General features: G+C 35.1%; 1 protein-coding gene across 1 annotated transcript in view; it reads right to left on the reverse strand.

Annotated features, from left to right (window-relative positions):
- The window catches only part of TSGA10 (testis specific 10), a 161,619-nt gene that overhangs the window by 26,068 nt on the left and 121,597 nt on the right, over window positions 1–13,954 (reverse strand). The window contains exon 16 of the mRNA XM_008699777.2: window positions 9,492–9,701. Within this exon, the coding sequence (XP_008697999.2) occupies window positions 9,492–9,701 (210 nt within the window). The remainder of the gene's footprint in view (window positions 1–9,491; window positions 9,702–13,954) is intronic.

Genomic DNA, 13,954 nt, shown 5'->3' on the forward strand with positions numbered 1-13,954 from the left:
AGAACACCCTGGCAAAAACTAAGCAAAGAATCAAAGGCTTTGAATGCCATACTCGACGAGTTGGACCTCATAGATATATATAGAACACTACACCCCAGAACCAAAGAATACTCATTCTATTCTAATGCCCATGGAACATTCTCAAGAATAGACCATGTTCTGGGACACAAAACAGGTCTCAACCGATACCAAAAGATTGAAATTATCCCCTGCATATTCTCAGACCACAACGCTCTGAAATTGGAACTCAACCACAAGGAAAAATTTGGAAGAAACTCAAACACTTGGAGACTAAGAACCATCCTGCTCAGGAATGACTCGATAAACCAGGAAATCAAAAATCAAATTAAACAATTTATGGAGACCAATGAGAATGAAAATACAACAGTCCAAAACCTATGGGATACTGCAAAGGCAGTCCTAAGGGGGAAATACATAGCCATCCAAGCCTCACTCAAAAGAATAGAAAAATCTAAAATGCAGTTTTTATATTCTCACCTCAAGAAGCTGGAACAGCAACAGAGGGACAGGCCTAATCCACGCACGAGGAAGCAGTTGACCAAAATTAGAGCTGAAATCAATCAAGCAGAAACCAGAAGTACAGTAGAGCAGATCAACAGGACTAGAAGCTGGTTCTTTGAGAGAATCAATAAAATTGACAGACCACTGGCAAGACTTATCCAAAAGAAAAGAGAAAGGACCCAGATTATTAAAATTATGAATGAAAAAGGAGAGGTCACGACGAACACCATTGAAATTGGAAGGATTATTAGAAATTTTTATCAACAGCTATATGCCAATAAACTAAGCAATCTGGAAGAGATGGAATCCTTCCTGGAAACCTATAAACTACCAAGATTGAAACCGGAAGAAATTGATTCCTTAAACAGGCCAATTAATTATGAAGAAATTGAGTCAGTGATAAACAACCTTCCAAATAACAAAACTCCAGGCCCGGACGGTTTTCCTGGGGAATTCTACCAAACATTCAAAGAAGAAATAATACCTATTCTCCTAAAGCTATTTCAAAAAATAGAAACAGAAGGAAAGCTACCAAACTCATTCTATGAGGCCAATATTACCTTGATCCCCAAACCAGGCAAAGACCCCCTCAAAAAGGAGAATTACAGACCGATTTCCCTAATGAATATGGACGCCAAAATCCTCAACAAGATACTTGCTAATAGAATCCAACAGTACATTAAAAGGATTATCCATCACGATCAAGTGGGATTCATACCTGGGATGCAAGCGTGGTTCAATATTCGCAAATCAATCAGCGTGATACATCATATCAACAAGAAAAGACTCAGGAACCATATGATCCTCTCAATCGATGCCGAAAAAGCATTTGACAAAATACAGCATCCTTTCCTGATTAAAACCCTTCAGAGTGTAGGAATAGAAGGTACATTTCTCAATCTCATAAAAGCCATCTATGAAAAGCCTACTGCAAATATTATTCTCAATGGGGAAAAGCTGGAAGCCTTTCCCTTAAGATCAGGAACTCGACAAGGATGCCCACTCTCGCCACTATTATTCAACATAGTACTAGAAGTCCTTGCAACAGCAATCAGACGACAAAAAGGGATCAAAGGTATTCAAATTGGCAAAGAAGAAGTCAAAATGTCTCTCTTTGCAGATGACATGATACTCTATATGGAAAACCCAAAAGAAGCCACTCCCAAACTATTAGAAGTTATAGAGCAATTCAGTAACGTGGCGGGATACAAAATCAATGCTCAGAAATCAGTTGCATTTCTATACACGAATAACGAGACCGAAGAAAGAGAAATTAGGGAATCCATCCCATTTACAATAGCACCAAAAACCATACGTTACCTTGGAATTAACTTAACCAGAGACGTAAAGGACCTATATTCTAGAAACTATAAATCACTCTTGAAAGACATTGAGGAAGACATAAAAAGATGGAAAGATATTCCATGCTCATGGATTGGAAGAATTAACATAGTTAAAATGTCCATGCTACCCAGAGCAATCTACACTTTCAATGCTATCCCGATCAAAATACCGAGGACATTTTTCAAAGAACTGGAACAAATAGTCCTTAAATTTGTATGGAAACAGAAAAGGCCCCGAATCTCCAAGGAACTGTTGAAAAGGAAAAACAAAGCTGGGGGCATCACAATGCCGGATTTCGAGCTGTACTACAAAGCTGTGATCACAAAGACAGCATGGTACTGGCACAAAAACAGACACATAGACCAATGGAACAGAATAGAGAGCCCAGAAATGGACCCTCGGCTCTTTGGGCAACTAATATTTGATAAAGCAGGAAAAAACATCCGGTGGGAAAAAGACAGTCTCTTCAATAAATGGTGCTGGGAAAATTGGACAGCTACATGCAAAAGAATGAAACTTGACCACTCTCTCACACCATACACAAAAATAAACTCCAAATGGATGAAAGACCTCGATGTGAGACAGGAATCCATCAAAATTCTAGAGGAGAACATAGGCAGCAACCTCTACGACATCGGCCAAAGCAACCTTTTTCATGACACATCCCCAAAGGCAAGAGAAACAAAAGATAAAATGAATTTATGGGACTTCATCAAGATTAAAAGTTTCTGCACAGCCAAGGAAACAGTCAAAAAAACTAAGAAGCAGCCCACGGAATGGGAGAATATATTTGCAAATGACACTACAGATAAAGGACTGGTATCCAAGATCTACAAAGAACTTCTCAAACTCAATACACGAGAAACAAATAAACAAATCAAAAAATGGGCAGAAGATATGAACAGACACTTTTCCAATGAAGACATACAAATGGCTAACAGACACATGAAAAAATGTTCAAAATCATTAGCCATCAGGGAAATTCAAATCAAAACCACACTGAGATACCACCTTACGCCAGTTAGAATGGCAAAAATAGACAAGGCAAGAGACAACAATTGTTGCAGAGGATGTGGAGAAAGGGGATCCCTCCTACATTGTTGGTGGGAATGCAAGTTGGTACAGCCACTCTGGAAAACAGTGTGGAGGTCCCTTAAAAAGTTAAAAATTGAGCTACCCTATGATCCAGCCATTGCACAACTGGGTGTTTACCCCAAAGATACAAACGGAGTAAAGAGAAGGGCCATATGCACCCCAATGTTCATAGCAGCATTGTCCACAATAGCTAAATTGTGGAAGGAGCCGAGATGCCCTTCAACAGATGACTGGATTAAGAAGTTGTGGTCCATATATACAATGGAATATTACTCAGCTATCGGCAAGAACGAATTCTCAACATTTGCTGCAAAATGGACGGCACTGGAGGAGATAATGCTAAGTGAAATAAGTCAAGCAGAGAAAGACAACTATCATATGATTTCTCTCATCTATGGAACATAAGAACTAAAATGATCAGTAGGGGAAGAAAGGGATAAAGAAAGGGGGGGTAATCAGAAGCGGGAATGAAGCATGAGAGACTATGGACTATGAGAAACAAACTGAGGGCCTCAGAGGGGAGGGGGGTGGGGGAATGGGATAGACCGGTGATGGGTAGTAAGGAGGGCACGTATCGCATGGTGCACTGGGTGTTATATGCAACTAATGAATCATCGAGCCTTACATCAGAAACCGGGGATGTACTGTATGGTGACTAACATAATATAATAAAAAATCATTAAAAAAATAAAAAATAAAAAAATAAAATTATCTGAATGATTCCAGGAATACAAGGCTGGCTCAGTGTTCAAAATCCAATCACTTTAATCTATCATAATAACAGGCTAAAGAAAAGAAAAACACACGAGTATATTAATTGATGCAGAAAAAGCATTTGACAAAAATTCAATACTCATTCATGATAAAAACTCTCGGAAATATAGGAAGAGAGAAACTTCCCCAACTTGATAAAAAGCACCTACAAAAATCTACAGATAATAGTGTGCTTAATGTGAAAGGCTGACTGCTTTTCCCCAAGACTGGAATAAACCAAGAACTTTCACCACTCTTATTCAACATAGCACTGAAGTACTAACCAGTGTAATAAGGCAAGAAACAGCATAAAGATTGAACATAAAGAAATAAAATCCTTATCTTCAGATAACATGTTTGTCTACATAGAAAATTTCAAAGAATCTGCAGAAAAACTCCTAGAACTAGTAAGTGAACTCCGCAAGGTCACAGAATATAAGATAAACATTCAAAAATCAATATTTGTATATACTTGCAATGAACATATTTATGGCAAAATTAAAACTACAATACCATTTACAGTAGTTAAAAAAGAAGAAGAAATATTTTGTATTTTGTAGTTGTAAATCTGACAAAACAGGTACAGAACTTACATGCTGAAAACTACACAAAGCTGATGAAAGAAATCAAAGAAGATCTGAATAAAACATACCACATTCATGGACTGGAAGCCTCAATATAGTAAGGATGTCAATTCTTCCCAGGTTTAATGTGATTCCTATCAAAATCCCAGCAAGATTTTTTATGAAAATAGATACACTATTCTAAAATTTATATGGAAAGGCAAGGAGACCAGAATAGTTAGGACAATTTTGAAAAAGCAGAGTAAAGTGGATAAAATCAGTCTACCTGAGTTACAGACTTATTATATAGCTATGGTAATAAAAACTGTGTGGTATTAGAGAAGAGACAGATACATAGACAAATGTAAAAAATAGAAAACCGAGAAATAGACCCAGTCATGTATGTCCAAATGATTTTTCACAAATGTAAAGAATCAATTTAATGGAGGAGGGAGCACTTTTTCAACAAATGGTACTGAAATAATTGGACACCCATAGGCCAAAAAAGGAAGCTTGATGTAAACCTCACATCTTATGTAGCAACTGACTCAAAATGGATCATGGCATTAAACGTGAAACATAAAACTATAAAATTTTAGAATAAAACCTAGGAAAAACCTTTGGGATTGAGAGCTATGCAAAGAATTTTAGACTTAAAACCAGAAGCACAATCCATAAAAGGAATTGATAAACTGCACATCATCCAAACTTAAACTTTTGCTCTGAGAAAGACCCTGATAAGATGAAAACACAAGCTACATACTGGGAGAAAAAAACCTACAAACCACATACCTGATAAAGGACCAGTAACTATGATACATAAAGAATGGTTAATACTCAACATTAAAAAAGTAAATAATTCAATGAAAACGTGGGCAAAAGATACAAAGAGACGTTTCACCAAAGAAGATATATAGTTGGCAAATAATCATATAAAAATATGTTCTGCTTCATTAATTTAGGGAAATGCAACTAGATGATGATATAGCACTACACATATATCAGAATGGTTAAAATAAAATATAGTGACACCACCGAATGTGGACAAAGATGTGGAAAATTGATCCCTCACACATTGTTGGTGGGAATGCAAAATGGTATAGACTGGGAAAAACAGTCTGGCACTTTCTTAAAAAATGAATTATGCAACTACCATATAATCCAAAAGCTGCATTCCTGGGCATTTATAGAGAAATGAAGACAAGTTTCACACAAAAACATGTAGACAATGTTTACAATAGTTTTATTTGTATGATCTAAAAACTGGAAATAACCCAGGTGTTCAATGCATGAATGGTTAGACAAACTGTGTTACACCCAAAGCATGGAATACTACTTAACAATGAAAAGGAATGAACTAATACATGCAACAACCTAGATGACTCTCCAGAGAATTACGCTGAGTGAAAAAAATCCAAGCCCAAAAAGTTACATACCATATGATTCCACATTTATGTAACATTCTTGAAGTGATAAAATTAAAGAAATGGAGCCTAGATTAGTGGTTGCTATGAGTTAAGGAGGGTGTAGGGATAGGAGGGAAGTAGGCAGGGCTACAAAAGGGCAACATGATGTACCCTGTGACGGAAATGTTCCATACCTAGCCTGATTCAATGTCAACATCCTGGTCGTGATATTATACAATAATTTTGCAAGAGGTTTATTGGGGGAGACCAGGTAAATGATACTTTGTATTATTTCTTACAATGGCATGTGAATCTATAATTATCTCAAAATCAAAATTTAATTTAGATAAAATTATTTGAGTTTCCCCTATATGCACAGTATAGCTGAAGAAATACAAAGGTAAATAAGATGGTCCTTGTGCTTGAAATTATAGCTTATTATGGGGATAAACATATATACATAAATAAATTTTAAGGCAAAAAAAATATGTCAGGAGTATTTAAAAATACAGTTAGACTTAGCCTGACCACTTCGCAACCACTAGGATAGCTATTATCAAGAACAGAAAAAAACAAAGCTAAATCATAATAAGTGTTGGCAAGGATGTAGAGAAACTGGAACCTGTGTGTGCTGTTGTTGGGAATGTAAAATGGTACAGTCATTGTAGAAAATAGTACAAAATTCCCTCAAAAAATTAAAAACAGAACTGCCATATCTTCCAGAAATCCAGCTTCTGGGTATAAATTCAAAAGAATTGAAAGAAAGGTCTTTGAGAGATATTTGTACACCCATGTTCATAGCATCATTATTCACAATTACTAAAACATGGAAGCAACCCAAGCATCTATCAAATGATGACTAGATAAGCAAAATGTAATATAGTCAGGCAATGGAATATTATTTGGCCTTAAAAAAGACAGAAATTCTGTAATACGCTACAATGCTGATGAACCCTGAGGACATTATGCTAAGTGAACAAAGCAGTCACAAAAAGACAAATACTATACGAATCCTCTTACATGAGGTACTTAGAGTAGTAAAAATCGTAAAGAGAGAAGGTATAATGATGGTTGCCAGGGGCTGGGGAAAGGGAAAAATGAGTTACTGTTTAATAGGTATAGACTTTCAGATATACATGATGAAAAGAGCTATGGTGGTGATGGCTGCACAACAATTTGAATGTATTTAATACCAATGAACTGTACACTTAAAGATGGTTAAGATAGAAAAGGTTATGTTATGTGTATTTTAACATAATAAAAAAATAAAAAATACTATAAGAATAGTAAAGAAACTATAAAAGTTGAAGTAAACAGCCTTAAAATGTTTAAAAATTAATATAAATCACTTTCAATTTTATATATTGTATTTATAAGGGTAATGATTTTAAGGCATAAAGAAAATTACTGGTACTGGTACTGATACATACCCTACTTGGTCATGGTATATTATTACTTTAATAAGCTTTGGGATAATATTTCTGGCATTTCATTTTAATATTTTTTCATTTGCAGTGACATGTATTACTTTTCCAATTTGAAAACAGCAAGTAAAAAATATTTTTAAAGAAAAATTAAGAACTTGTTTTTTGAATTTTTACAGTGAAAATCTGTTCATGAGTTACTTCCATCATTAAAAAGTTGTCGCTGAAATAAGAAAAATAATTTAAAGGAAGAGTCAGAAACTTCTTGCATATACCACTTCATTAATAAAATGTTAACAGTGGATTCTTACAGAAACCAACAGACACATGATTCTTAAATTCATCATATCCTCCTAACAGTAGACTAACAAAATTAAAAAATTGGAAATGTAAGGGTGACCAAAATTTGTTGACTTTATAAAAAGTTTTTAAATTCCAGTTAGTTGTTAAGGATGTACTGTATGGTGACTAACATAACATAATAAAAATTATTATAAAAAATAAATTCCAGTTGGTTAACATACAGTGTATAATATTAGTTTCAACTAATTCCAACACTTCCATACACCACCCGGTTCTCATCACAATAAGTGCACTCCTTAATCCCCATTACCTATTTAACCCATCCCCGCACCCACCTCCCTTCTGGTAACCATCAGTTTGTTCTCTGTAGTTAAGAGTCTGTTTCTTAGTTTGCCTTTCTTTTTTGTCCGTTTGCTCATTTGTTTTGTTTCTTAAATTCCACATATGAGTGAAATCATACTGTATTCATCTTTCTCTGACTTATTTCACTTAGTATGATACTCTCTAGCTCCATCCATGTCATTGCAAATGGCAAGATTTCATTCTTTTTTTATGGTTGAGTAATATCCCATTGTATATATATTCCACATCTTTATCCATTCATCCATTGATTGACACTTGGGCTGTTTCCATAATTTGGCTACTGTAAATAATACTGCAACAAACATGGGGGCACATGTATCCCTTTGAAATAGTATTTTTGTATTCTTTGGGTAAATTCAATTACAGTGTGCAACTTGTATACATATCCCTTTAGGATCCAGGCTCCAATGTTCTCTCCAGATACATCTCTAGCCATTTTCACCTGTGCACGCTACAATGGCCATTGCAAATCACTTACTATTCACTCAAGAATTCATTTGTAACTCCATACCATTGTCTATGTTGTTGTTCTCTCTAAATAGGATGCCTCCACCCTTTTGAGCTCAGTAGTACATCCTTGTGAACTCCTTCCTGACACCCATAGGCCAATTAGGAATTCCTTCTCTCAAACCCTGAATATTTTTTATTAGTATAACATTCATATCAAATAATTTGTATCTCAATACTTGTCTCTTCTCTTCTCTTCCTCCCTCTCTCCCCACTTTTTTCTTTCTTTCTTTTTTTCTTTCTCTTTCTTTCTTGCTTTCTTTCTTTTCTTTCTCTTTCTTTCTTTCTTTCTTTCTTTCTTTCTTTCTTTCTTTCTTTTTCTTCCTTCCTTTCTTCCTTCCTTCCTTCCTTCCTTCCTTCCTTCCTTCCTTTCTTTTCTTCTAATTTTTTTTGGTATAGATGACACATAATGTTACACTAGCTTCAAGTGTATAACACAGTGGTTCAACAACTCTATATGTTAGGCTATGACCACTGCAAGTGTAGCTACCATCTGTCATCATGCAATCCTATTACAATACTATTAACTATATTCCCAATGTTATACCTTTTATCACCATGACTTATTCATTCCATAACTGGAAGCCCATATCTCTCACTCTCCTTCACCCATTTTGCTCATACCCCCTCACCCTTCCCTTCTGTCAACCATCATTTTGTTCTCTGTATTTATGGGTCGGATTATTCATTTGTTTTGCACTACAGATTCTACATATAAGTGAAATCATATGGTATTTGTCTTTGTCTGATGTATTTTACTTAGCATAATATCCTCTAGGTCCAACCATGTTTTGAACCTTATGTTCATGGTGGCAAGCACAATGTCAGTAGATAACAGTCAAATGAATTACAGCTTAAAAGAACCCAACCAGTTAAATAAATTCAGCTTAAAAGAATATCATTAAGGTTATAATTTAGCTGAATAAACCCCAACTTTATAGTTCTTTGCTGACTACTATGTTAATGTGTTTTATAATTCTTCTGGCTAAAAGTAAATGTAAATTACATACTCAAAGTGAAAGTTTCTGTTACTTTCTTGAATTGTTGGAATACAGTTGTCATCAATTTATCTCTTGGACTTTAGAAATAAAAGATAAAGTTGATAGACAAGGCTTGATGTAATATTTTATAAAAAACATTTGATTTTCTAAAATTGTAGTATTTCATAGTAACAATAATATTAAAAAACCATTTAAAAATGTATTACATACCATTTCTATTTCTTGATCTTTGGCAACCAGCTGTCGATTAAGAAGTTCTTTGCTTGAGTCAAGTTTAATACAAAGTTCTCTTGTGGAAGATAAATCTGCAAGGGCAGATACTTTTTCAAACTGAACCTTCTGAAGTTCCTCTTCCATCTTTACAACAGACTTGTGTAAGGTAGAAATCTGGGACTTGTAAGACCTTTCTGCATTTAAGTGCTGCAAGGACAAAATTATTATTATATATATACATATTTTTTAATTTGAAAAAACTAAAACATGGAAAACAAAGTGGGGAAAATCTTTTGATGGTACATTTAGATTATAAGGAACTTTATACAATATAGGTGGTAATACTATGTACGAAACACCCTGGGAAAGACAAATTCGGCTTTCAAATGTCTATACATAAAATCCATGAGTAAGGGGCGCCTGGGTGGCACAGCGGTTAAGCGTCTGCCTTCGGCTCAGGGCGTGATCCCGGCGTTATGGGATCGAGCCCCACCTCAGGCTCCTCCGCTATGAGCCTGCTTCTTCCTCTCCCACTGCCTCTGCTTGTGTTCCCTCTCTCGCTGGCTGTCTCTATCTCTGTCAAATAAATAAATAAAATCTTAAAAAAAAAATCCATGAGTAAGTTGGTCAACTGGTCATTGTTTTTAATGTGTTTAGAAAACAACTTCCCCCCTTAAAAGTCTCAGACCCAAAGCTATTTGAGATACATACATGTTTGGTCTGTAGTTCTATTTTTGAACAGTTTCAATTATTCTATAAGATAAATATTACTGTTGTTAAAGGCAAAACATTACTCACCACTGTTTCACTCACAATACCTATTTTCCAATTCTTAAATGGCATGTTGACCTAGATCATAATATCATAAAATGAGGACTGATAGCTCTCTAGCACTTACTAATAACTCTGAGGGAAAAAGATTCTAGGCAAGTATAAATTAACGATAAATCCACATTATGGGACATAAGAGCATGTTTTAAAAACTGCACAATGAGATTCAAATTATATAAATGCTTTTAAAAGTTCAAGATAATATCACCTCCTTTTCTTTTGTTTCAGAGAAATATTTCGTGTAAGTGCACTGCCACCTACAGAGAAGTTTTTGCTATTATGTGAGGGTGACAGAACTGAGAGACAAAGAAATTTTTCTGCTTTTACAAGTACAAAACACAAAAATATTGCTCCTAGAATAAGTTATTTGGCCACAATTCTCCCTCCCTCCCTTCCTCACTCACTCTATTTCTCACTCACTCTTCAAACAACCTTCTATCCATCCATTCACCCATCCATCCATCCACCCATTCCATATTTTTAGTATATTCTATGTTCCAGTCAATGTGCCTAGGTATATATCCAGTGATAAGCAAAATAGTCTCTGTTCTCATGACACTTTCAGACCATGCAGGAGCCATGCATCAGTCAAATATTCACACAAACGACTATATAAATACATATTAAGCAAATACTTCTATAGAAAAAAAGTGTATAACAAAGTAAAGTGTTCTAGACTAAGAGGGTCAGAGAAGGCAGGAAAGGTTTCCCCGAGTAAATGACACAGGAGCTGAGATCTGAATGGTGTGTAGATAGATATACAGTGTGGGCTGGGGAAGGTGGGTTTTCAAACTGAAGGAATGCTAAATTCAAAGGCCCCAAAGCGAGTGTGTTGAGGGAAGGAAAATGACATGCTCCAACAACAAAGAGAAGACTAGTATGGCTAGAGCTCAGAGACCACAAAGAAGAGTGATAGGATATGCATTTGAAAAGGTATTAAAAAACTCACAAGGTGGAGCATGATAAGCTGGGTTAAAATTTAGGTCTTTATCCACTGAAAAAAGAGGGAGGTAATATGATCAGTTTTGTGCTTTGGAAACATAATACTGCATATTTCAGGTTCTAGTAAGAAAGTTGATTAAGTTAAAAGGAAAACCTTTTGGGTAAAATAGATTTTTTTTTTTTTTTACAATTCATAGCTGAGCTTGCAAGAAAGAAAAATAAATTCTCATATGCCAAAGACAAAGATAAAACAAAGCCAGAGCAGGAAGCAATTGAGAAGGCCTGAAGCTAAAAGTTGGGGGTGTAGGACAGGAGTGACAGTGAAAGGCTTGTGTTTAAACATCAAAGAACTTAGAATAGGTGGAACTGGGACCTCTACATAATCTGGAACACTTGAAAAGAAGCTCCAGAGGAAAAATCCACTCAACCTCACAGAGACCAACTGAAAGTTTATCTTCTCCTACTCTCTAAGTAGGAAAAAAATGTCTTCTGTAAGAAACCTTAGGTCTAACTTTATTCAGTTTTGGAGTCTGACTGCACACTACCCACTCCCAATTCTAAACTTTACATAAAGTTTGTCCCATGCCAATAATAACACAGAGTCCCTTTGTAGAAGCAAACCCATATCCCTGGCCATAAAAGATTCTGCAGGAAAGCCCTGCTTTAAAGGAGCTTACAAACTCAGGGTGACTTAATCCACCATAAGTGAGAATCAGAGCAACATAACACATAGCAGAAACAGAATTCTAGAATTTCAAGTTATTTTAAAAAATATCTTAGAAGACATGAAAAATATGCTTAAAAGTATTAAAGACATTAAAGAAAAAATTGAAAAGAATGAGACTTAGGAAAAAACAGGAAAATTTGAAGAAGAACCAACAGAACTTCTGGAAAGAAAAGAAGTCAAGAAAATTAAAAACATAATGAATGCACCAAAAAACAGGCTAGTACAGCTGAAGAGGGAAGAATGAACTAGAAGACAGGTCACAGCACAGAGAGATAAACATGTGGAAACTATGATAAAAAATATTAATAAACATTTGGACTAGGAGATCCAATAAGCATATTATAAAAGTTGAGGGAGACAGTAGAGTGAATTTAAAGGAGGTAATATTCAAATAAATAACATCTGAAAATTTTCCAGACCTACTAAAAAGTATGAATACTCCGACTTAAAAACTGCAAAGTCAAAACCCCTCCCTTCAATAAACCCCAAAACCATACCTAGACATATATAGTCAAACTACAAAGAGAAAAAGAATATCTTAAAAGGAAAAAATGGCAAACAGACTTATAAAGAAAAACGATTAGAATGAGAACAGACTTCTCAACAAATTATTTTTAAAGTTATCAAAGGAGAATAACCCTCAACCTAGAATTCTATACTGAGCTAAACTAATACTCAAGAACAAGGGTAAAAGAAATCCATTTTCAGGCAAAGACTGAGAAAAACAACTCACAAATCAAAGGAAGTAGTTTCAAGAAAGAAACTGAACTTAGAAGTAAGAAATAGAATGCAAGAAGCAATGTTGAAAAATTTTGTAAACATATAAGTGGATAAAAATAAGCATTGACTGAAAGAATAAGAACAAGAGTAGTGATTTGTTTTAAGGCTATAAACAACCAATGTGGAATTAAAAGAGTACACAACTATATTATAACAGATTGGGGTTGTGTAAAGAGAGGAGGGAGGGAGAGAATAAGAAAACACATTCATTAGTAAGCAGGATGTTGTGCTCAATATTCAAATATTCTTAGGACCACATATTATTTAGCAGGAGGGTTGGAAATACTAACAATAGACTTTTTAAAATATGCAATATTACAAATTTAATTACTAAAAGAATAGGTTGAAAAATGTGTAACTTCTAAACCAATAAGTAGCAGGGGTAGAAAGTGGGTAAAGAAACAAATATATAAAAGATAAAAGGAAAAAAAGAAAGATATGAGAATCAGGACAAGAATGAAGTACAAATACCAAAAATGGAAATAGTAAACATAAATGTGCCAGCAATTCAAATAAACACAAATGGATTAAACTTATTAGTTAGTAGGAAGAAATTCTCAGATTGAATTTTTTTTCTAAATTAGGATATGTGATGTTTATTAGAGACAAACAGTTGAAAAGGATTAAGAAAATATATATAATACTTCTGTTTCTGGCCTTGATAGAATAACTGAGACTGAACTTATCCACCCACTGTTAACAAATGGAAAACTAGTAAGAAAGGAAAGAAGGAAGGGCAGAAGGATGGAAGGATGGAAGGAAGAAAAAAAAAGAAGGAAAGGAAGGAAAGGAAAGGAAAGGAAAGGGAAGGGAAGGGAAGGGAAGGGAAGGGAAGGGAAGGGAAGGGAAGGGAGAGGGGATTGCTTCTAGATATTGGACAACAGGCAGCACAGGGCTGCGATCTCTGAGAGAAGGAAAACAAACAAGACGAGTCCTGTGATCATTCCAGCTTTCTGTCAGGAGACAATTTTCCAGTCTTCAGTTCAGAGAAAGAATCTTCAATCAGAACACAACTGATTTGCTGAGGAGACAGAAATAAGCATCTGAAATATGTGGGGTAGGGTTCCAGAAATGAAGGATCTACACACACACACACACACACACACACAAAGACATCCAGAAATTTGCCTAGGAGTCTCCTTGAGTCTGTTGCTGAATACTAAGCCATGAATATATAGTG

The sequence above is a fragment of the Ursus maritimus genome, unplaced genomic scaffold, assembly GCF_017311325.1.
Source record: "Ursus maritimus isolate PB19 unplaced genomic scaffold, ASM1731132v1 scaffold_6, whole genome shotgun sequence".
Taxonomy (NCBI): domain Eukaryota; kingdom Metazoa; phylum Chordata; class Mammalia; order Carnivora; family Ursidae; genus Ursus; species Ursus maritimus.